A 25,557-nucleotide genomic window follows, 5' to 3' on the forward strand; every position below is an offset into this window, starting at 1 on the left:
GTATCAGGCTTAGTGTACACAGTATATTGGGGTTGTAGGACACAACGCATACAGTGTATCAGGGTTGTAGAGCACGCTGTATACGTTGTATCAGGCTTAGTGTACACAGTATATTGGGGTTGTAGGACACAACGCATACAGTGTATCAGGGTTGTAGAGCACGCTGTATACATTGTATCAGGCTTAGTGTACACAGTATATTGAGGTTGTAGGACACAATGCATACAGTGTATCAGGGTTGTAGAGCACGCTGTATACATTGTATCAGGCTTAGTGTACACAGTATATTGGGGTTGTAGGACACAACGCATACAGTGTATCAGGGTTGTAGAGCACGCTGTATACATTGTATCAGGCTTAGTGTACACAGTATATTGAGGTTGTAGGACACAATGCATACAGTGTATCAGGGTTGTAGAGCACGCTGTATACATTGTATCAGGCTTAGTGTACACGATAAAATGCGCCGGGATGCGTCGTACCGCAACGCATCGAAACGCAGCGTCGGGTGTGAAAGGTAAAATGAAAGTCTATGGACTTTCCTTTTACCTTGGTTAACGCAAAGTATAGACTTTGCGTTAAAACCCCGAAAGAGGGCTCTGGTGTGAAAGAGCCCTCAGGGTTGTTTTACACAGTCTGCACAGTATTTTGGGGATATAGTATACAGTCTATCAGTATTTCTAAACATATTGTACACAGTGTATTGGTGCTGTAGCACATAGTGTCAGTTGCATTTGAGGGTTGTAGTTCAATTTTTTTGTGATATATATCGGATATATAGGCTGTAGCACACAGTGGCCCATATGCAATTAACTTTTTCTCCTGAGTTTTCTCCTAGGAGATAATTTCTTTAAATTAACTTTTCTGCATTTTGCAATTTACAAAGTAACCAAAAACTGGGGAAAAGTACTGTCAAAGTAATTCTGAGTATTTCCTTGCTTGTTGGTGGCTCAAAATGCATTTTATGACAAGGGGCACAGACTAACCAGAAAGCTCATGGTGACCAGAATTAATTGGAGTGTGTGAGGGGCTACAATGGTCCCAAAAGCCCCCTAACTAAAATGCTATGAATACAAAAGTTTGCTTTCTTAAAACAGAAAGAATTTGCGATAATTCAGGTTGGAGTGAGCTTGAGATGTCTCCCAGTGCATCACTGCTGAATATATGCAAATTATCCATTGTTACCCTTAGAAGCTAAACACACCTCCAGAACCACTGGAATGCAATGATGTGTCAGCTTGTTAATTTGTGCAGAGCCATAATAATCCAACATGCATACAGACTGTTTCCAATTGGTTGATCATCATCAGTATATTGCATGGATTAATTTGGCTCTATGAAGTAGGGCTTGAACCAGTCTGTATGCATGTTGGATTATTATGGCTCTGTACAAATCAACAAGCTGACACATTATTGCTTTCTGGTTGCTTATTGCTTTATTGACAAGTTTAAAAAGATCACCTAGGCTAGGAGAAAACTTAGGAGTTGTATCAGGGCTGTAGCACAGTGAATGTAGTGTGTCAGGGCTGTAGCACAGTGTCTGTAGTGTATCGGGGCTGTAGCACAGTGTCTGTAGTGTATCAGGGCTGTAGCACAGTGTCTGTAGTGTATCAGGGCTGTAGCACAGTGTCTGTAGTGTATCAGGGCTGTAGCACAGTGTCTGTAGTGTATCAGGGCTGTAGCACAGTGTCTGTAGTGTATCACGGCACAGTGTCTGTAGTGTATCGGGGCTGTAGCACTGTGTCTGTAGTGTGTCAGGGCTGTAGCACAGTGTCAGTAGTGTGTCAGGGCTGTAGCACAGTGTCTGTAGTGTATCAGGGCTGTAGCACAGTGTCTGTAGTGTATCAGGGCACAGTGTCTGTAGTGTGTCAGGGCTGTAGCACAGTGTCTGTAGTGTATCGGGGCTGTAGCACAGTGTCTGTAGTGTGTCAGGGCTGTAGCACAGTGTCTGTAGTGTGTCAGGGCTGTAGCACAGTGTCTGTAGTGTATCAGGGCTGTAGCACAGTGTCTGTAGTGTATCAGGGCACAGTGTCTGTAGTGTATCGGGGCGGTAGCACTGTGTCTGTAGTGTATCAGGGCTGTAGCACAGTGTCTGTAGTGTGTCAGGGCACAGTGTCTGTAGTGTATCGGGGCTGTAGCACTGTGTCTGTAGTGTATCAGGGCTGTAGCACAGTGTCTGTAGTGTATCAGGGCTGTAGCACATTGTAGTTTATCAGGGCTGTAGCACAGTGTCTGTAGTGTATCGGGGCTGTAGCACTTGTGTCTGTAGTGTATCAGGGCTGTAGCACAGTGTCTGTAGTGTATCAGGGCTGTAGCACATTGTAGTTTATCAGGGCTGTAGCACAGTGTCTGTAGTGTATCGGGGCTGTAGCACTGTGTCTGTAGTGTATCAGGGCTGTAGTACAGTGTCTGTAGTGTATCGGGGCTGTAGCACTGTGTCTGTAGTGTATCAGGGCTGTAGCACAGTGTCTGTAGTGTATCAGGGCACAGTGTCTGTAGTGTATCGGGGCTGTAGCACTGTGTCTGTAGTGTATCAGGGCTGTAGCACAGTGTATGTAGTGTATCAGGGCTGTAGCACTGTGCCTGTAACGTATCTGGGCTGTAGCACAGTGTCTGTAGTGTATCAGGGCTGTAACACAGTGTCTGTAGTGTATCAGAGCTGTAGCACAGTGTCTGTAGTGTATCGGGGCTGTAGCACATTGTAGTGTATCAGGGCTGTAGCACAGTGTCTGCAGTGTATCAGGGCTGTGGCACAGTGTCTGCAGTGTATCAGGGCTGTGGCACAGTGTCTGCAGTGTATCAGGGCTGTGGCACAGTGTCTGCAGTGTGCCAGGGCTGTGGCACAGTGTCTGCAGTGTGCCAGGGCTGTGGCACAGTGTCTGTAGTGTGTCAGGGCTGTGGCAAAGTGTCTGCAGTGTATCAGGGCTGTGGCACAGTGTCTGCAGTGTATCAGGACTGTAGCACATTGTCTGTAGTTTATCAGGGCTGTAGCACAGTGTCTGCAGTGTATCGGGGCTGTAGCACAGTGTCTGTAGTGTATCGGGGCTGAAGTACAGTGTCTGCAATGTATCGGGCTGTGGCACAGTGTCTATAGTGTATCGGGGCTGTGGCACAGTGTCTGTAGTGTATCGGGGCTGTAGCACAGTGTCTGTAGTGTATCGGGGCTGTAGTACAGTGTCTGTAGTGTATCGGGGCTGTAGTACAGTGTCTGTAGTGTATCGGGGCTGTGGCACAGTGTCTGTAATGTATCGGGGCTGTAGCACATTGTCTGTAGTGTATTGGAGCTGTAGTACAGTGTCTGCAGTGTATCGGGGCTGTAGCACAGTGTCTGTAGTGTGTCAGGGCTGTAGCACAGTGAATGTAGTGTATCAGGGCTGTGGCACAGTGTCTGTAGTGTATCGGAGCTGTAGTACAGCGTCTGCAGTGTATCGGGGCTGTAGCATAGTGTCTGTAGTGTGCCGGGGCTGTAGCATAGTGTCTGTAGTGTGCCGGGGCTGTAGCACAGTGTCTGTAGTGTATCAGGACTGTAGTACAGTGTCTGTAGTGTACCAGGGCTGTGGCACAGTGTCTGTAGTGTACCAGGGCTGTGGCACAGTGTCTGTAGTGTATCAGGGCTGTGGCACAGTGTCTGTAGTGTATCGGAGCTGTAGTACAGTGTCTGCAGTGTATCGGGGCTGTAGCACAGTGTCTGTAGTGTGTCAGGGCTGTAGCACTGTGCCTGTAACGTATCTGGGCTGTAGCACAGTGTCTGTAGTGTGTCAGGGCTGTAGCACTGTGCCTGTAACGTATCTGGGCTGTAGCACAGTGTCTGTAGTGTATCAGGGCTGTAGCACAGTGAATGTAGTGTATCAGGGCTGTAGTACAGTGTCTGTAGTGTACCAGGGCTGTGGCACAGTGTCTGTAGTGTACCAGGGCTGTGGCACAGTGTCTGTAGTGTACCAGGGCTGTGGCACAGTGTCTGTAGTGTATCGGGGCTGTAGCACAGTGTCTGTAGTGTATCAGGGCTGTAGCACAGTGTCTGTAGTGTATCGGGGCTGTAGCACATTGTCTGCCGTGTATCAGGGCTGTAGCACAGTGTCTTTAAGTGTATCGGGGGCTGTAGCACATAGGGCCTTATTCACAAAGCTTCTCTGTGAAATTATCTCACCTTATTTATTAACTCACAATTTGTCTCTCCTTAAATAACTTAACTCTTGATTTACTTCTCCTTAACTGACATAACTCATAGTTTTGCTCTCCTTATCTATTTATCTCAAGAATTATCTCTCTTTATTTGTTTATCTCATGCATTAGCACTCCTTACAGTTAAAGGGAAGGTCCGAGCACTTTAAAAATAAAAAAATCCACTTACCTGGGGCTTCCTCCAGCCCCTGGCATCCGTCCTGTGCCCACGCCGCAGCTCCAGTGGCTCCCTGTCCCCTCCGGTGCAGGTGCTGACCTCGCCAGGTCAGCTTTTGGGTCGACTTCTCCTGCGGTTTTAGTACACAGTGTATGTGGTGTATCTAGGTTTTAGTACACGGTGTCTGTGGTGTATCTAGGTTTTAGTACACAATGGGCTCGATTCAGTAAACGGTGCTAACCCAGTTAGCACACCTAAAGGCTTTGGGTGTGCTAACTAGGGTGCTAAGTAGTTAGTACATGCAAACTACTTAGCACCGTAGTTAGCACATGCAAACTTAGCACCGTAGTTAGCACATGCAAACTACTTAGCACCGTAGTTAGGACATGCAAACTACTACTTAGCACCGTGCTAACTAGGGTGCTAAGCTCCATGGTTAGATACCCCTGGTCTTGCTAATTATGATCTTGTAAAAGATAGAATATTTGGAAATTTAAATTCAATCTGAGCTCTATATATTATGTAACGATCATTATATTATTGTTAACAATACCTGTCATCTTCCACAGTGATAACTGATGCTGAAGCTACTGTTGGAAAAGTTAGGAGGCACACTGCATACTCTGTCATATGTTCCTTTTCTTTGTTGAATAAACACTGATTTTAAAAAAAAACTAGGGTGCTAAGTAGTTTACATGTGCTAACTGCGGTGCTAAGTAGTTTACATGTGCTAACTACGGTGCTAAGTAGTTTGCATGTGCTAACTACTTAGCAGTGCAAAGCATGTTAGCACATGCAAAGTGGCTTTTTCACTGGCGTGCTAAAGGTAGCCATACTCTGGTCGATTTGCCATCAGATTCGACCAACTGACAGATCCCTATCTGATCGAATCTGATCAGAGAGGGATCGTATGGCTACCTTTACTGCAAACAGATTGTGAACCGATTTCAGCCTGAAACCGATCACAATCTGTTATGGTGGTGCTGCCGCCGCTTCCCCCGCCCGCATACATTACCTGCTCCGCCGGCGCGACTCCAGTCCCCAGGTCACCGCTGCTCCGTCTCCGCTCTGGTCTCCGACCCCGGCATGCTTTACTTCTTCCTGCCCGGCAGGAAGTTTAAACAGTAGAGCGCCCTCTACTGTTTAAACTTCCTGCCGGGCAGGAGGAACTGAAGCATGCCGGAGACCAGCACGGACACGGAGCAGCGGTGACCGGGGGTAGTCGTGGCGGTGGAGCAGGTAATGTATGCGGCTCTATTGCGTCGGTCGTCGGGTACTCGAATGCCGCTAGCGACGCGCTCCCTACCCGCGGGCGATCGACGCTAATTTTCCGCACGGAGCGATCGACGGAATCGGACGAAAAGGATCGAAATTCGGCGTGTAGCGCGAACGATTGGCAGCATATTCGATCCCAGTGATCGAATCTGCTGTGGAAACGGCGGCAAATCGGGCCAGTGTATGGCCAGCTTAATACTTAGCACCCTTTTCTGAATCAAGCCCAATGTATGAGGTGTATCTAGGTTTTAGTACACAGTGTATGTGGTGTATCCAGGTTTTAGTACACAGTGTATGTGGTGTATCTGGGTTTTAGTACACAGTGTATGTGGTGTATCTATGTTTTAGTACACAGTGTCTGATGTGTATCTATGTTTTAGTACACAGTGTCTGATGTGTATCTATGTTTTAGTACACAGTGTCTGTGGTGGATCTATGTTTTAGTACACAGTGTATGTGGTGTATCTAGGTTTTAGTACACAGTGTATGTGGTGTATCTAGGTTTTAGTACACAGTGTCTGTGGTGGATCTATGTTTTAGTACACAGTGTCTGTGGTGGATGTATGTTTTAGTACACAGTGTATGTGGTGTATCCAGGTTTTAGTACACAGTGTATGTGGTGTATCTGGGTTTTAGTACACAGTGTCTGTGGTGGATCTATGTTTTAGTACACAGTGTCTGTGGTGGATCTATGTTTTAGTACACAGTGTCTGTGGTGTATCTAGGTTTTAGTACACAGTGTCTGTGGTGGATCTAGGTTTTAGTACACAGTGTCTGTGGTGTATCTAGGTTTTAGTACACAGTGTCTGTGGTGTATCTAGGTTTTAGTACACAGTGTCTGTATTGTATCTAGGTTTTAGTACACAGTGTCTGAAGTGTATTCAGATTGTAGCACAAAGTATCTGTGCTATATCAGTGTCTGTAGTATGCGGTGTCTTTATTATGTTAGTGTTGTAGTTGATGGTGCATAGGATCAGGATAGCAGCACACAGTGTCTGTAGTGTATCTAGCTTGTAGCACACAGTGTCTGTAGTGTATCTAGCTTGTAGCACACAGTCCTAGTATTGATGTGTCAGTAGCATGCTGTTTTAGTGTTGTAGTTGATGGTGCATATGATCAGGATAGCAGCACACAGTGTCTGTAGTGTATCTAGCTTGTAGTACACAGTGTCTAGTATTGAGGTGTCAGTAGCATGCTGTTAGTGTTGTAGTTGATGGTGCATATGATCAGATTAGCAGCACTCAGTGCATTAGGGCTGCAGGACACAGTATTTCAGGCATACAGTTTATTGTAGTTGTGACATATTTAGCCTCAGGGCTGCAGGACACAGAGTATGCGGTGCATCAGGATTGCTGCAGTTGGTGGGTGAGGGGTTAATCCTGGTGGGTGTAATAGACAGAGCGATGGTTCCTGGGAACAGAGACTCCCCTCCCCTCTCCCCTCCCCCTCCTCCCCCTGTAAAGCAGCGGGTTGGGTTCCAGCTCAGCTCTCTTCAGTGTAAACACAGGAGGGAGGCCTCAGCAGGATGACAGGGTGACCCAGCCAGGTATTTTGGGGTGTTGGTGGCAGGGGATGCTGTGTGGGGGGCTGGATGGGGGGGGGGGGCAGCTGTGGTGTTGGTGGGGAGGAGGAGGGGGCGACAGAGAGTTCGCCATCACTGATCCCTCTACTCTGCGTATATCCCATCTCGCCTGGATGTGGAGACTGTGTGTAATGACATCACTGTAGTCTGGTTGCCGTGACGTTGCTGTCATCTGCGTGTTGTGACATAACTGTAATCTGTGCCTGGTAACATCTGTATGCTCTGTATATGCTGAAATTCCTTTCGCCTGTGCACAGTAGCATGGTCGTGATCTATGTATAGTGACATCGCTGTGACCTGTGCATAGTGACGTCATTGTCATCTGTGGTAGAAGATGCTATGTAAACATGCTGATCTCTTTACGGTGACATCTTTGTGACCCACTTCTGATTTCATCATTGTGATCGTTGGCATCACTGTGACTGACCTACGTCTAGTGACATCACTGTACCTATGTATCATGACATCACTGTGACTACATCTGGTGGCATCACCGTTCCTGCGTATCATGACATCAATGTGACGTGTATGAAAGCAGTTATCAGTGAGGGATGAGCAGAGCCGGTGCCCCTGCTGGCTTTTCTTGGTTTCATTTTCCCTTCTGAATCTGGATGCAGTACATATCTGGATATATGGGGGGAGTATTGGGAGGGCATTGTTTTCAGGGGTTCTTCTCATGTGTCTTGTACTATATTATACTGCAGCCTCCCCTGATCTGACAAGTCCCTGATCCCTGCAGCCTCCCCTGATCTGACAAGTCCCTGATCCCTGTAGTCTTCCCTGAACTGACAGGTTCCTGATCTCTACATCCTCCCGTGAACTGACAGGTTCCTGATCTCTGCAGCCTCCCCTGAACTGACAGGTTCCGGATCTCTGTAGTTTAGAGTCTGTTTCCACTCATCAGTTTTTCTGTGCATTTTCTGCACAGGAAAACTGAAACTAATGTTAATCAATGGGATAGTTCACACTAATGCATACAAACATGACGGCAATGAAAAGACAAACAAGAACTGACAGGTTCCTGATCCCTGTAGTCTCCCCTGAACTGACAGGTTCCTGATCCCTGTAGTCTCCCCTGAACTGACAGGTTCCTGATCTCTGCAGCCTCCCCTGAACTGACTGGTTCCTGATCCCTGTAGTCTCCCCTGAACTGACAGGTTCCTGATCTCTGCAGCCTCCCCTGAACTGACAAGTCCCTGATCTCTGCAGGCTCCCCTGAACTGACAGGTTCCTGATCTCTGCAGCCTCCCCTGAACTGATAAGTACCTGATCTCTGCAGCCTCCCCTGAACTGACAGGTTCCTGATCTCTGCAGCCTCCCCTGAACTGACAGGTTCCTGATCTCTGCAGCCTCCTCTGAACTGACTGGTTCCTGATCTCTGCAGCCTCTTCTGAACTGACAGGTTCCTGATCTCTGCAGTCTCAACTGAACTGACTGGTTCCTGATCTCTGCAGCCTCTTCTGAACTGACAGGTTCCTGATCTCTGCAGCCTCCTCTGAACTGACAGGTTCCTGATCTCTGCAGCCTCCCCTGAACTGACTGGTTCCTGATCTCTGCAGGCTCTTCTGAACTGACAGGTTCCTGATATCTGCAGCCTCCTCTGAACTGACTGGTTCCTGATCTCTGCAGTCTCCCCTGAACTGACTGGTTCCTGATCTCTGCAGTCTCAACTGAACTGACAGGTTCCTGATCTCTGCAGGCTCTTCTGAACTGACAGGTTCCTGATATCTGCAGCCTCCTCTGAACTGACTGGTTCCTGATCTCTGCAGTCTCACCTGAACTGACAGGTTCCTGATCTCTGCAGCCTCCCCTAAACTGACAGGTTCCTGATCTCTGCAGCCTCCCCTGAACTGACAGGTTCCTGATCTCTGCAGTCTCTCTTGAACTGACAGGTTCCTGATCTCTGCAGCCTTCCCTGAACTGACAGGTCCCTGATCTCTGCAGCCTCCTCTGAACTGACAGGTTCCAGATCTCTGCAGTCTAACCTGAACTGACAGGTTCCTGATCTCTGCAGCCTCCCCTGAACTGACAGGTCCCTGATCTCTGCAGCTTCCCCTGAACTGACAGGTCCCTGATCTCTGCAGCCTCCCCTGAACTGACAGGTTCCCGATCTCTGCAGTCTAACCTGAACTGACAGGTTCCTGATCTCTGCAGCCTCCCCTGAACTGACAGGTTCCTGATCTCTGCAGCCTTCCTTGAACTGACAGGTTCCTGGTCTCTGCATCCTCCCCTGAACTGACAGGTTCCTGATCTCTGCAGCCTCCCCTGAACTGACAGGTTCCTGATCTCTGCAGCTTCCCCTGAACTGACAGGTTCCTGATCTCTGCAACCTTCCTTGAACTGACAGGTTCCTGGTCTCTGCAGCCTCCCCTGAACTGACAGGTTCCTGATCTCTGCAGCCTTCCTTGAACTGACAGGTTCCTGATCTCTGCAGCCTCCCCTGAACTGACAGGTTCCTGATCTCTGCAGCCTCTTCTGAACTGACAGGTTCCTGATCTCTGCAGCCTCCTCTGAACTGACAGGTTCCTGATCTCTGCAGCCTCCCCTGAACTGACTGGTTCCTGATCTCTGCAGCCTCTTCTGAACTGACAGGTTCCTGATCTCTCCAGCCTCTTCTGAACTGACAGGTTCCTGATCTCTGCAGTCTCAACTGAACTGACAGGTTCCTGATATCTGCAGCCTCCTCTGAAGTGACTGGTTCCTGATCTCTGCAGTCTCACCTGAACTGACAGGTTCCTGATCTCTGCAGCCTTCCCTGAACTGACAGGTTCCTGATCTCTGCAGCTTCCCCTGAACTGACAGGTTCCAGATCTCTGCAGCCTCCCCTGAACTGACAGGTTCCTGATCTCTGCAGCCTCCCCTGAACTGACAGGTTCCTGATCTCTGCAGTCTAACCTGAACTGACAGCTTCCTGATCTCTGCAGCCTCCCCTGAGCTGACAGGTTCCTGATCTCTGCAGTCTCTCTTGAACTGACAGGTTCCTGATCTCTGCAGCCTTCCCTGAACTGACAGGTCCCTGATCTCTGCAGCCTCCTCTGAACTGACAGGTTCCTGATCTCTGCAGCTTCCCCTGAACTGACAGGTTCCAGATCTCTGCAGTCTAACCTGAACTGACAGGTTCCTGATCTCTGCAGCTTCCCCTGAACTGACAGGTCCCTGATCTCTGCAGCTTCCCCTGAACTGACAGGTCCCTGATCTCTGCAGCCTCCCCTGAACTGACAGGTTCCCAATCTCTGCAGTCTAACCTGAACTGACAGGTTCCTGATCTCTGCAGCCTCCCCTGAACTGACAGGTTCCTGATCTCTGCAGCCTTCCTTGAACTGACAGGTCCCTGATCTCTGCAGCCTCTTCTGAACTGACAGGTTCCTGGTCTCTGCATCCTCCCCTGAACTGACAGGTCCCTGATCTCTGCAGCCTTCCCTGAACTGACAGGTTCCTGATCTCTGCAGCCTCCCCTGAACTGACAGGTTCTTGATCTCTGCAGCCTCCCCTGAACTGACAGGTTCCTGATCTCTGCAGCCTCCCCTGAACTGACAGGTTCCTGATCTCTGCAGCCTCCCCTGAACTGACAGGTTCCTGATGTCTGCAGCCTCCCCTGAACTGACAGGTTCCTGATGTCTGCAGCCTCCCCTGAACTGACAGGTTCCTGATGTCTGCAGCCTCCCCTGAACTGACAGGTTCCTGATGTCTGCAGCCTCCCCTGAACTGACAGGTTCCTGATCTCTGCAGCCTCCCCTGAACTGACAGGTTCTTGATCTCTGCAGCCTCCCCTGAACTGACAGGTTCCTGATCTCTGCAGCCTCCCCTGAACTGACAGGTTCCTGATGTCTGCAGCCTCCCCTGAATTGACAGGTTCCTGATGTCTGCAGCCTCCCCTGAACTGACAGGTTCCTGATGTCTGCAGCCTCCCCTGAACTGACAGGTTCCTGATGTCTGCAGCCTCCCCTGAACTGACAGGTTCCTGATGTCTGCAGCCTCCCCTGAACTGACAGGTTCCTGATGTCTGCAGCCTCCCCTGAACTGACAGGTTCCTGATCTCTGCAGCCTTCCCTGAACTGACAGGTTCCTGATCTCTGCAGCCTCAGCTGAACTGACAGGTTCCTGATCTCTGCAGCCTCCCCTGAACTGACAGGTTCCTGATCTCTGCAGTCTCCCCTGAACTGACAGGTTCCTGATCTCTGCAGCCTCTTCTGAACTGACAGGTTCCTGATCTCTGCAGCCTCCCCTGAACTGACAGGTTCCTGATCTCTGCAGCCTCCCCTGAACTGACAGGTTCCTGATCTCTGCAGCCTCCCCTGAACTGACAGGTTCCTGATTTCTGCAGCCTCCCCTGAACTGACAGGTTCCTAATCTCTGCAGCCTCCCCTGAACTGACAGGTTCCTGATCTCTGCAGCCTCCCCTGAACTGACAGGTTCCTGATCTCTGCAGCCTCCCCAGAACTGACAGGTTCCTGATCTCTGCAGCCTCCCCTGAACTGACAGGTTCCTGATCTCTGCAGCCTCCCCTGAACTGACAAGTCCCTGATCTCTGCAGCCTCCCCTGAACTGACAAGTCCCTGATCTCTACAGCCTCCCCTGAACTGACAGGTTCCCGATCTCTGCAGCCTCCCCTGAACTGACAAGTCCCTGATCTCTGCAGCCTCCCCTGAACTGCCAGGTTCCTGATCTCTGCAGCCTCCCCTGAACTGCCAGGTTCCTGATCTCTGCAGCCTCCCCTGAACTGACAGGTTCCCGATCTCTGCAGCCTCCCCTGAACTGACAGGTTCCTGATCTCTGCAGCCTCCCCTGAACTGACAGGTTCCTGATCTCTGCAGCCTCCCCTGAACTGACAGGTTCCCGATCTCTGCAGCCTCCCCTGAACTGACAGGTTCCCGATCTCTGCAGCCTCCCCTGAACTGACAGGTTCCTGGTCTCTGCAGCCTCCCCTGAACTGACAGGTTCCTGATGTCTGCAGCCTCCCCTGAACTGACAGGTCCCTGATCTCTGCAGCCTCCCCTGAACTGACAGGTTCCTGATCTCTGCAGCCTCCCCTGAACTGACAGGTCCCTGATCTCTGCAGCCTCCCCTGAACTGACTGATTCTAGAGTCTGGCACCATTACACTGCCTTGGCTTCTTCAGGCAATGTGTTCTAGGAACGGCATGAGAGGGATATAGTTATGATTACCCAGCAGTGACAGGACTGGTTGGTTCTCTAATGTCACAATCCCGCAGCTGTTACTGGAATGAGCCATTAAGGGCCTGCCCGTGTTGGCACTGCCACAGGAGAGGTGAGTGTAGATGTTTCCCTAACCAGGCTGTAAGGCACACCTGAAGTGAAAGGGGTATGTCATATATATTTCCTTTTAAACAATTCAGATTGCCTGGCTGTCCTGCTGAGCCACTCTTCCTATTACATTTCAGGTGTGTGAATCAGACACTACTGCAGCCAAAGAGATCAGCTGAGGGCCAGGTAACTAGTATTGTTTAAAAGTAAATAGATATTACAGCCTCCATATAACTCTCACTTCACTTCCTTTAATCATTTCTTGCAGTTTTCCTTTTTTTCTATCAAACAATCTGATTGAGATAAATGTACACAGGTATACAAGGCATTTAGTGATGCAGCTACTGCCAATGGCAGCCAATCACAAAAACAAAGACAGGCACAGTTTAGGCAACATTGCAAAAAAGAACGGTCCCCTCTGGAAAATTGCAATATCAGAACAGGCAGCTGTGCATATTGAGATAAGAGCAAAAGGTAGAATAATACCAAAGGAAATAAGAATGGAAAAATAATATAAGACAGCGTCAAATTTGATCAAGTACAGACAATTATCAATTGATGAACCCAGAAGCCTGTCCCCCACTAAATCTGGGTCTACAACTTCCGGTGTCTTATGCCACCTAACCCATATTTTATTTAAGGGGAACTGAAGCGAGAGGAATATGGAGGCTGCCATGTTTATTTCCTTTGAAGCAATACCAGTTGCCTGGCAGCCCTGCTGATCCTCTGCCTCTAATACTATTAGCCATAGCCCCTGAACAAGCATGCAGCAGATCAGGTGTTTCAGACTTTAAAGTCAGATCTGACAAGACAAGCTGCATGCTTGTTTCTGGTGTTATTCAGATACTACTGCAGAGAAATAGACCAGCAGGGCTGCCAGGCAACTGGTACTGATTAAAAGGAAATAAATATGGCAGCCTCCGGATACCTCTTACTGTAGTTCCCCTTTAAATCTAGATGGATGTCCCCTATGAGCACCTACCAGCTTCTCTAATTTAAAGTAAACCTGAGATAAAGGGATTTTAAAAATATATACATACCTGGGGCTTCCACCAGCCCCCTCCGGCCTGATCGCTCCCTCTGTGCCGTCCTCTGCTGCCTGCAGCCTCTGCAAATTTCCCCGGAAAGTCCTTCAGTCCGGGGATAATGTGCAGGCACAGTTGGGCTGTGCATGCTCACTTGTCATACTCCTGTGGCCGGGAGCATTCTGTGCCTGCGCCGACTGGACGACTTCAGTGTTCTCCCCAGGCTCTTTTAGGCAGGTGCTCCACCCGGCTAGTTTTGGTGAGCACCCGGCAGTCATTGGCTCACCTCCCCCCTATTCTGTAAGCAGAATTGCACACAGAAGCACCGGCCCTGCATTCTCTCATCTCGCCCCACCCGGCTACTTTTTCATGCCACCAAAAGTAAAGTCGTAGATTTTGCTGCCCGGGCGAGGCAGAGCTTTGGGCTGTAGCTCCTCCTCCGGTCACGTCAATCCCTGCGAATCTCCGCCTCTTCCCGCCCCTCTCAGTAAAAGAAGACTGAAAGGGGTGGGAGGAGGTGCGATCCGCGGGGATTGACGTGAATAGAGGCAGAGCTACTGCACAAAGCTCCGCTTCTAACAGGATGGAGCCCCGAAATATGCCCCAGGGATTTTGGGGTTATAAAGACCTTGTTTAGCCGTGGAAATGCGGCGTTTCATTTATGCCATTAATGCTGAAAAGGACTGGCTAATAAAAACAGGTAATTTTCTGGGCTTCATTCTTTCTTTAAGATAGTCATTCATCCGCTTGATCCACTGAGCATAAGGGGGGGATCCTCATTGGCATGCGTGTAATTAAGGGGCTGGGAAATTTGGGCGCAGGGCAAACCCAATAAACAGCTCACCCTGCTACTGCAAAAGTCCTGGCAGTGATAATTACTGTTCCCCCCCTATAGGCCGCTATAGACAGGGGGGGGGGGGGAATGTAATTCAGCTGCCAGTTATTGCTGGAGGATCCAGAGGCTTCCCCCTCCTGAGATAAGTACTGTACATTTTTGGCATAAGGGTCAGATTTACTTTATCTACCTGCCAGGCATGCATGCTCACTTGGACTCTGTGTAGCAGGTTTTTTGGGGGGTCAGTGCTAGTAGTGACATGTCCCCTCTGTTTGTGTCACAGCAGAGTGGCGCCCCCCCGTGGAATGGATCTTCGGAGTACGGCTATGTTAGGAGTGGGATCTGATCCAGAAGGGCTTGTGAATCCCCCAAGTGCAGCCACCAGCCTGGACAACGGCCTTACCGTCACCAAGACAACCAACCTCCCCGAGGGCTCCCTAAAGATTGGCCTTCAGAATAAGCGTACCAAGAAACCCCCCAAGAACCTGGAGAACTATGTGTGTCGGCCGGCCGTGAAGGCCAGCATCAGGCACACACGGAAGAGCCGCAAGATGACCGAGGAGAGAGGTGAAGAGGTGGGTAAGAGCTTTGCTTGCTTAGTGGCCCCGTGTTTATAACTTGGGGTGAGGCGATTGGTCACAGGAGCCCTGAAAGTGAGAGGGATATAAAGGCTGCCATATTTATTTCCTTTTAAAGAGATCCAATCAGCTTTCTTTACCTGCAGTTTGTCCTGGTTTCTAATAGCTGCAGGAGCTGCCATTTATTTATACAGGGGAAGGTGTGAATGTGATCAAGTGTGACTCTCTAAACTGTATGAAACACAGTGTCCTACCCCCCCCCCCCCCACACACACACACACACACACACACACACTGATGATGATGAAAGCTTTTGTTTGCTCATTGCCACCGTTAATTACAGCAATCCTTATCTTGCTCTATTTCTGCAGGCGGCAGGCCTGGCGGAAGTAGAGCAATAAAAGTCTTTAACAAACATTTAAATGTAAAGAGAAGAGGTGGAATGGAATTCTTTTAGTAATTAGCCACATTGTTACTATGTATTTTTAATGTGCTATTGAGATCCCCTGGGTGCTAAAAATGGCACTTGGTTCACTTTAGCAATACTAGTTGCCTGGCTGTCCTGCTAATCCTTTGCCTCTTAATACTTTTAGCCATAGACCCTGAACAAGCATGCAGAAGATAAGGTGTTTCTGACAGATTAGCTGCATGCTTGTTTCTGGTGTTATTCAGGCACTACGGCAGTCAAGTAGATCAGCAGGGCTGCCAGGGAACTGGTATTGTTTATAAGGAAATAAATATGGCAGCCTCCATATTATTCTCACTTCAGTTCTCCTTTAAATAACTTGCTCTGTGCACCCTACATTCTATGGATAAACAGTATGTCACCCCATTTCCTTCACTCTGATTGATTACTTGTTTTCTGGTCAAATACAGTTCATCTTTAAAAATTCTTGAATTCTTCCGACACCTGAAGCGAGAGGGATATGGAGGCGGCCATATTTATTTCCTTATAAAAAATGCATATTGCCTGGCTGTCCTGCTGATCCTCTCTCTGCCTCTAATACTTTAACGACTTGCCGATCGCTCCACGCCGATTGTCGTGAACGGCTTCTATGGGGCTAGCAGGAGAGCACGCGCATTTCCTGCTTGGAAGGCGGAGACTGTTAGATCGCCGCTCAGAGACTGTTAGACGGCGAAACCGCGGTCTAATAACTGTGTTGAACTGTGTACAGCGCTGCGATCTGCTGTGTGGCACGGCTGTCCCCTCCGTCAGTGTGTAAGTGATCCGCTGTCATAGGCTGAAGCCTACGACAGCCGATCACACTGATTGGCTGGCGGGGGAAGGGAGAGAGCAGGGAAAAATAAATAAAATAAAAACAGCAAAATTTAGTAAAAAAAATAATAAAATAAATATTTTTTGAAAAAACAACTGTGGCGCGATCAGACCCCACCAACAGAGAGCTCTGTTGGTGGGGAGAAAAAAGGAGGGGAATCACTTGAGACCTGTAGGGGGAAAATGCCTGGGTGGGGGGGTACTTATTCTGGATCCTAATGAGCCTTTCCCTGTCCTTCTTAGTAGCCCCAATCCAGCGTTGGCTTCCCCAGAGTAACAGCCACCACAGTATTGCCTGTACAGTAGAGCGTACCCGATCGAGCTTGGTTATTTCCACTGGAGCCTGAGCAGAGAGCAGCTACTGCACACTGTTCAGGGGACCCAGTGCTGGAAGCCATAGAGTGCCTGTGCGATCCGCTGACAAGCCCTTGTCCATGAACTTTCTAGGACCGGCGCTGGATCGGGGGTGCTAAGGAGGACGAGGGAAGCTTCATTAGTATCCAGAGGCTACCCCCTCCTGAGGTAAGTTTTTTCACTACAGTCTTTAAAGTGAACCCAAGGTGAGAGTGATATGGAGGCTGCCATATTTATTTCCTTTCAAACAATACTAGTTGCCTGGCTTTCCTGCTGATCTATTTGACTTCAGTAGTGTCTGAATTACACCAGAAACCAGCATGCAGCTAATCTTGTCAGTTTTGACAATATCGTCAGAAACCCCCGACCTGCTGCATGCTTGTTCAGGGTCTATGGTTGAAAATATTAGAGGTAGAGGACCAGCAGGGCAGCCAGGCAACTTGTATTGCTTAAAAGGAAATAAATATGGCAGCCTCCATATTATTCTCACCTCGGGTTCCCTTTAAGGTGTATGACATACTTAGCTAAGAAGAAGCATGCCTTTGGATCCTAATGAGGAATGCAAGACAGAAAATAGAGCGTAATCAGGGAGCAGTATATACAGTTGCAAAAGTATTCGGCCCCCTTGAAGTTTTCCATATTTTGTCATATTTACTGCCACAAACGTGAATCAATTTGATTGGAATTCCACATGAAAAACCAATACAAAGTGGTGTACATGTGAGAAGTGGAACGAAAATCATACATGATTCCAAACATTTTTTTACAAATAAATAACTGCAAAGTGGGGTGTGCATGATTATTCAGCCCCTTTGGTCTGAGTGCAGTCAGTTGCCCATAGACATTGCCTGATGAGTGCTAATGACTAAATAGAGTGCAGTATTCTCCCCAGAATTTTTTTCCAGCCGGGTGGCATGAATTAGTAGCCGGGTGGCATGAATTAGTAGCCGGGTGGCATGAATTAGTAGCCGGGTGGCATGAAAAAGTAGCCGGGTGGGTTGAGATGAAAATGCAGGGCAACTCTGCTTACAGCATAGGAGGAGGTGAGCCGATGACAGCCGGGTGGTCACCAAATCTAGCCGGGTGGAGCACCCGGCTAAAAGAGCCTGGGGAGAACACTGGAGTGCACCTGTGTGTAATCTAATGTCAGTACAAATACAGCTGCTCTGTGACGGCCTCAGAGGTTGTCTAAGAGAATATTGGGAGCAACAACACCATGAAGTCCAAAGAACACACCAGACAGGTCCAAGACAGGTCAGGGATCAAGTTATTGAGAAATGTAAAGCAGGCTTAGGCTACAAAAAGATTTCCAAAGCCTTGAACATCCCACGGAGCACTGTTCAGGCGATCATTCAGAAATGGAAGGACAATGGCACAACTGTGAACCCACCAAGACAAGGCCGTGTACCTAAACTCACAGGCCGAACAAGGAGAGCGCTGATCAGAAATGCAGTCAAGAGGCCCATGGTGACTCTGGACGAGCTGCAGAGATCTACAGCTCAGGTGGGAGACTCTGTCCATAGGACAACTATTAGTCGTGCACTGTACAAAGTTGGCCTTTATGGAAGAGTGGCAAGAAGAAAGCCATTGTTAAAAGAAAAGCATAAGAAGTCCCATTTTCAGTTTGCCACAAGCTATCCCCACTCTCAAATATGGTGGTGGCAGCATCATGCTGTGGGGGTGCTTCTCTTCAGCAGGGACAGGGAAGCTGGTCAGAGTTGATGGGAAGATGGATGGAGCCAAATACAGGGCAATCTTGGAAGAAAACCTCTTGTAGTCTGCAAAAGACTTGAGACTGGGGCGGAGGTTCACCTTCCATTAGGACAATGACCCTAAACATAAAGCCAGGGCAACAATGGAATGGTTTAAAACAAAACATATCCATGTGTTAGAATGGCCCAGTCAAAGTCCAGATCTAAATCCAATCATAAATCTGTGGCAAGATCTGAAAACTGCTGTTCACAAACGCTGTCCATCTAATCTGACTGAGCTGGAGCTGTTTTGCAAAGAAGAATGGGCAAGGATTTCAGTCTCTAGATGAGCAAAGCTGGTAGAGACATTACCCTAAAAGACTGGCAGCTGTAATTGCAGCAAAAGGTGGTTCTACAAAGTATTGATTCAGGGGGCTGAATAATTACGCACACCTCACTTTGCAGTTATTGATTTGTAGAAAATGTTTTGAATGATGTTTGAGTTTCGTTCCACTTCTCACATGTACACCACTTTGTATTGGTCTTTCACGTGGAATTCCAATAAAATTGATGCATGTTTGTGGCAGTAATGTGACAAAATGTGGAAAACTTCAAGGGGGCCGAATACTTTTGCAAACCACTGTAGGCGGCTACCGTGTAATGATAAAGGTTTTATTATGCTATGCGTGTTTCAGGAGGTCAGATTCTCCTTTCCTCTGCATCCAGATGAGGCTTCCCTTGCTCTCCTCTGCTCCACTGTTGCCAAGTGAGGACCCTCTATAGATTACCGGCAAAAGTTTGTCAGCAATCTGAGCAGGGGCATGCTCCTCTTCATACATGAGCTGTACTGCGCCTGGGCTCTGTGTTACTGCATAGGAGCAACCGTGCTTGTGAATGCAGCAGCAGGGGACCGGTGTAATGTCTGATTGCGCTTCCCGGAAGCTCCCTTCCACACTGAGTAGCACGCATGCTCAGTGTGAAGTTAATGATGCTGCTGGAGATAAAATACTAAACATCTCCGCTCCCACACCTCTTACACTCCCCAAATTTTGAGGGTAGGGAGGGAACCCCCCGAACGACCTTTATGCCAAATTGCAGCCCCCGAGACCCGCTGGTTCAGGAGATAGATTAGAGAAATCTATCTCGGGAACCAGCGGGTCTCAGGGGCTGCAATTTGGTATAGAGGTAGTTGGGGGGGGGGGGTCCCCTCTCTACCCTGAAAATTTGGGGAGTGTAAGAGGTGTGGGAGCAGAGATATTTAGTATTTTACCTCCAGCAGCATCATTCTATAGGAACTGTGGCCGCACATTCTCCTACTGCGCATGCGGGGCAGCACAAATCCACAGGCAGCATAATCAGACACAACACCGGAAGACAGCGAAGGAAGCCTCATTAGAATCCAGAGGCTTCCATTTCTTTAGGTAAGTATGTTTTTCTGAACCTGAGCTTCAGCTGTCCGCTGAGGTTCTCTTTAAAGGTGACCACTAACGATCCAATTTCTAGCAAAAAATAGTTTGAGCTAACAGATAATTCTGATAGGAAGAAAAATCGTTCACTACACCATCAATGAATCAATCTTTGCTCCCTATCTATCACAACCAACAAGAAAATCCACATTTTAGCTTGACATAAATCCAATCGGATGACTTTTTTTATAGTAATATGTGTAATCGATTGTACAAATCAGTGGAGATTATTTACAACCAATCCGATCAGAATTTCTGCTCGCTCGAACCATTTTTGCACTAGAAATTGGACCGTCAGTGGGGAATTTAAAGAAAAACCGTAACCAATAATGAATGATTCATTCCAATCAGTAGCTGATTTCCCCTTTCCCATGAGAAATGTTTTCCTTTTCACAAACGGATCATCAGGGGACTCTGTATGGCTGATACTGTGGTGAAACCCCTCCCACAGTGTGATGTCAGGACCATGGTTTCTGACATCCTACTGTGGGAACCTTGTGGCATTGTGGGAAATAACAGCGGTTTACAGCTCTTTCCAACTGCCAAAAAAGCAAGCAGCATCTCCTTCCAGTGACATCACCTGCCAACAGTCCCTACTCCTCCCTCTGAAGCAACCATGTGATAAATGTTAGAATGTAAATCAGGGAGAGGAAAGATTTTACATTGGGCAAACGCTGACTAAATCATTTATACATAATTATTGTAAAAATGAAGCACTTTTTTATTACATTATTTTCACGAAAGTTCCTCTTTAAGCCATAGACCCTGAAAAAGCATGCAGATCAGGGGCTCTGACTGAAGTCTGACTGGATTTTTTCACACTTTCCAGGTGTGTGATTCAGACACTACTGCAGCCAAAGAGGTCAGCAGGACTGCCAGGCAATAGGGATTTTTTAAAAGGAAATACATATGGCAGCCTCCATATCCGTTTCACTTCAGGTGTCCTTTAAAGTGGACCTGAACTCTTGCACTGGACAGAAGGAAAGTAGAGAGAAATGTACCCTGTGTGTATTCAGAGAGTTTCGCCTGTCTAATTCCCCCTCATCTGTGATTAATCACAAATTAATATCAAAGTAATTTTATCTCTCAGCTGTGTCAGCTGGCTGCCTCTGCAGAGCAGCTTATTTGTAAACACAGGATGTTAACCTTATATCTGCTTTCATGAAAGCAGGAAGTAGACACTGCGGATTTATTCAATGCACAAAATGGAGACGGCACACAAATGGCTTCAGTAGAAAAATTGTATCAAAGCATGTAGAGGCACACATGACATGTTTCGGGCGGAGCCAATCGTGTGCCGTCTCCATTTTGTGCATTGACTACGACTGTGCAGGGGTGGTGTACCTGCAGGAGGTGGGCACCGGCACGGAGGTCTGTCTACCGGACCTGGAAAGGTGTGTGACGGGAGAACCTTTTGAACACTGCGGATTTATTGCAGGATTTGTATGAGCTGTAATGAAGAAATGTTTTCCTTTAAATGTTACTATGCTGCTGCTTATCTTTTAGAGCAGAGAGGAAGTTCTGAGTTCAGGTCCGCTTTAAAGGGACACTTAAGTCAAACAAAAAAAATGAGTTTTACTCACCTAGGGCTTCCAATAGCCCCCTGCAGCTGTCCGGTGCCCTCGCCGTCTCCCTCCGATCCTCCTGGCCCCGCCGGCAGCCACTTCCTGTTTTGGTGACAGGAGCTGACAGGCTGGGGACGCGAGTGATTCTTCGCGTTCCCAGACACATTAGCACCCTCTGTGCTGCTATATGGTATATGATATATGCTATAGCAGCATAGATGGCGCTATTGTGGCCAGGAATGCGAAGAATCACTCGCGTCCCCATCCTGTCAGCTCCTGTCACCGAAACAGGAAGTGGCTGCCAGCGGGGCCAGGAGGATCGGAGGGAGACGGCGAGGGCACCAGACAGCTGCAGGGGGCTATTGGAAGCCCCAGGTGAGTAAAACTCATTTTTTTTGTTTGACTTAAGTGTCCCTTTTATGTTAGCTTCCCTCTGTGACATCATATTTGGACATCCAGTGGCATTCCCTTAATCTGTTTTCACCTTAAATTCCATACCCAATGTACATATGTATGTCTCGAGTGAGACGCTCATTCTTTGAGATGCCTGCCAAGTGTGTGACGTGGCCTGTGGTCTGTGCCACTGCTGATCACTAAACACCAGTTAACAAGAAAGCCTATTTGTGCCCCGCCCCATCCTTCCTCCTCCCCTCTCTAACTGAACAGTAACCTGTAGCGGTAACCTTTGGGTCCATCTCGGCAGAGGACCTTTAGCTCTCTGATGGCACCTAATGATCTAGCATGCTGGATCTTTACCGGCAACGATACCTGAGTAACCCCTGAGCACATTGTATTCTTCTTCACCCCACAGACAGGAAGCTTCTCCGTCGTGCTCCGCGCGTTGTCCCTACTCCCTCTGAAATAACATGGGCTAGCTAGAGGCTAACGATATGTCTGTACAGCACTTAGCCCTAAACTGTCCACTCCCTGCAGGTCACAGTGAATGTGGGTGTGTGCAAGGATTTACTCTCACTGATAAGTAATTACAGGTCATAAAACTCCTGTGTGCCTGAGAAAAGCGTACATATGTTCCAGCTGCCGGTGAGTTGGGTTTAGGACGAGCCGAATGACGGCTCTCCCTGCTGCTGCTAAACTCCTCAGTGGCGTTAAATACTATTGCCACTCCTACCTAACCACCCCTTTTTACTGCCTAACCCTAACCTTACTTTTCCACACTTAGCAATGCCTACCCCTAACAATCCACATTAGTGCCTAATATGGAGGGTTAGCCATTGCCTCTGTAATTGCTATTTCATAAATGTAGGGTCTGATGTCTTCCTGTGGAATGCTACAATGAGATCCCAAATAGTTCCACAGGGTCTAAATGGTCTATTGCTGATTAATGCAGTGATTAAGCCTGGGTTCCCCTGTACCATGAATACAGTGGTTTAGCCTTGGATTTCCTGTGACTTGAATGTAGTGGGTTAGTCTGGGTTCCCCTGTGACATGAATGCATTGGGTTAGTCTGGGTTCCCCTGTGACATGAATGCATTGGGTTAGTCAGGGTTGCCCTGTGACATGAATTTAGTGGTTTAGTCTGGGTTCCCCTGTGACATAAATGCAGTGGATTACCCCGGATTCCCCTGTGACATGAATGCAGTGGTAACGTAAAGATCAAGGGAAATGGGGGTTGGGAGGCATGTGTAATAAGTTCACTATACAAGTCAGGTGTATAAAAATACAAAAAACTTTATTAATTATTTATCAAAAATCATAAAAATCAATCATAAAACACACACATACAGCACTCATCAAGAGACATCACACACATACTGTCCCGCACATCCATGCACTCACAGCCCTGACTGAAACCACCTAATGTGGTTTAAGGATCCCAAATGCATGTAATAGGCCAAATCAAGCAGGCAAAGTCCAGCTCAGCAGATAGGCTCATAAGCAAAAATGCAGCAAAAATAGATGGTATCAATATGCAGGATGTTAGTTGCCAAGAAAACAACAAGCAGTAGCCAATATAAAGTATCCAATTCCCAAGGTGGATGCAAAGCAGGCAAAGCAGGTTGCAACAGCAATTATAGCACAAAGTCATGCACAAAAATGTTGTCGGAGTGACCAGGTTGGATATAGAAACCGTATACTGTACCCACTCCGGGCGACGGTATTCCAAGTCAGTGCTTGTACTTCAGGGTTCCTCAACCCACCGCCGGAGCTCACGGCTAGGGGAGGAACAGGCAGCAGTCCAGACAAGTCCACTGATGATATTGCGGAACTCCAAGCAGAGGCCGTTGTAGTGCTGATAAGCTGCAGCCACGGAGGGAGGCAGGGCTGTGGGACCGTTGAGCGGTCATGTATGGATGGCAGGAACCAGCGGAGGATGGACCTGGCAAGGCGGCATGTACGTTGAGCCGTGTCACGCCAGACGCCCTAACATGTTTCGCCGGACACTTCCGGCTTTCTCAAAGGGAGGCGTGGCTAGCTGGGTCTCCGTGTCCTGCCTAAATACGCGCACACGCCGCCGTCACTGGCGGCAAGCGTGCGCGTCATTCATCATGAATGCAGTGGATTAGCCCGGATTCCCCTGTGACATGAATGCAGTGGAATAGCCTGGATTCCCCTGTGACATGATGCAATGGACTAGTCTGTATTCCTCTGACTTTTTTAAGTGTTCTCTTCAAAGTTATGAAAATGGTCCTTTAAAATGATGTCTATTGGCAGCTTGATCTTTCCCTTACCTCCCTCTGTGTTGCCCCCTAGACCCCATCATCTTTCACTACATGATTCAGCCTCCAATGCTACTCTTATGCTGGTGACACCCAGATTTACCAGTCTTCTCCCAATCTTTTTTTATCTATCTTATCTCGTTTTATAAAGGCGCCCACACACCACACGGCTCATGTTAAGGTTATCTGTTTTTGCAATGACCTGAGGAAGCATGCTGAGTCCCATGAAACGCGTTGTCTACAGTATAACCGTTTTCTTTTAAATAAAGACTCCCTGTTATCCAATCTCTGTGAGTCTTCAATAGAGGTAAGATATCTCTCATTTATATATAGTAAAAAAGTTCTGCTACGCTTGTACAGATTGGGTGCCTCCCCACAACTTCTATCCAGTTCTCCCAATCTGTCATTTAAACTGCCGCTCAGCCATGTCTTCAGGGATGACTAAGATGTGCCTAAAATGTAATCTAAAAGACCGATCTTCTCTTGTTTTTGTTTCCCCTCCAGTCCCTGGCAGTTCTCTGTCTATGAATGGTTCTGTCATTCTTACTAGCTCACAGTTCCTCTGCCTTGAAGCTACCCTTGACTCAGCCTTCTTTGTAGCACATTTCCAAATCCCTCTTTGTAACAATTCCAAAACACTCCCCTTCCTCGCTCGAGAGACTACAAATGTCTTGGCACGTTCCCTAGACTACTGCAGCATCCTCCGCTACTCATCTGTTGTCTGTGCCCGCCAACAGGCTTCCACCCCACCTGAGAGTAAATATCTAATTACTGCGCTGTCTCCTCGTACTCGCGGGAGGAGTCATGTATCTCCCATCTCGTAGCTAAATACACCCCGCACCACCCACTGTATTCCTCCAATGCCCTCCGCTCTCATACTTATTCACTATCGGTAGAATTCTCTTCTTGATCATAGGAGACGTTCCCCACCTTTGGTCCCTGCCACACTGGCAGAGAGGTGAACCTTTAAAGTGGACCGGAACTCTTGTACATGACAGAAGGAAAACAGAGAAATGCACCCTGTATGTATTTAGGGAGTTTAGCCTGTCTAATTCCTCCTCATATGTGACTAATCACAACTTTAATTTGATCTCTCAACTGTGTCAGCTCAGGAATATCTGCTGTCTCAGCAGATCAGATAATTTGTAAACACAGTATGTTAACTCTATGTCTGCTTCCATAAAAGACACTGCAGATTTATTGCAGGATTTGTATCAACTGTAACAAAGAATTTTCACCTTTCAGCACGCCTTCCATTTATTTGCCAATAACGTTATCACTACTTAACACAACAAAATAATCTATACTGTATCTTGTATTTTTTTTGTTTTGTTTTTTGCCGCCAATTAGGCTTTCTTTGGATGGTACGTTTTGCTATGAATTATTTTATTCTAAATGCATTTTAACGGGAATAATAAGAGAAAAAAAAATCTCCGTTTTCAGCCATTATAGTTTTAAAATAGAACGTACTACTGAGAATAAAATCCATACATTTTATTTACCCATTTGTCTCAGTTATTACAAAATGTTAATTACTGTATACCCCTATTACAATGTATGGTGGCAATATTTTATTTGGAAGTAAAGATATATTTTTCCAGTTTTGCGTCTGTCACTAATTAGAAGCCC

General features: G+C 47.7%; 2 protein-coding genes across 5 annotated transcripts in view; one reads left to right on the forward strand and one right to left on the reverse strand.

Annotated features, from left to right (window-relative positions):
- The window catches only part of ASH1L (ASH1 like histone lysine methyltransferase), a 131,721-nt gene that overhangs the window by 22,839 nt on the left and 83,325 nt on the right, over positions 1-25,557 (forward strand). For 2 of the 4 annotated variants that reach the window (XM_068252586.1, XM_068252589.1), the window contains exons 1-2: positions 7,069-7,160; positions 14,604-14,895. In XM_068252586.1, coding sequence (XP_068108687.1) covers positions 14,626-14,895 — 270 coding nt within the window. In that variant the 5' untranslated portion in view covers positions 7,069-7,160; positions 14,604-14,625. Of the gene's footprint in view, positions 1-7,068; positions 7,161-14,603; positions 14,896-25,557 lie in introns of those variants that run through there. The other 2 variants (XM_068252588.1, XM_068252587.1) reach the window with 2 other exon arrangements.
- LOC137533422 (outer membrane protein YopM-like) lies at positions 3,089-4,045 on the reverse strand. Its single transcript, XM_068254816.1, has one exon. It carries the CDS (start codon positions 4,043-4,045, stop codon positions 3,089-3,091), a length of 957 nt encoding a protein of 318 aa, XP_068110917.1.

This window comes from Hyperolius riggenbachi, chromosome 9 (genome assembly GCF_040937935.1).
Source record: "Hyperolius riggenbachi isolate aHypRig1 chromosome 9, aHypRig1.pri, whole genome shotgun sequence".
NCBI classification, from domain to species: domain Eukaryota; kingdom Metazoa; phylum Chordata; class Amphibia; order Anura; family Hyperoliidae; genus Hyperolius; species Hyperolius riggenbachi.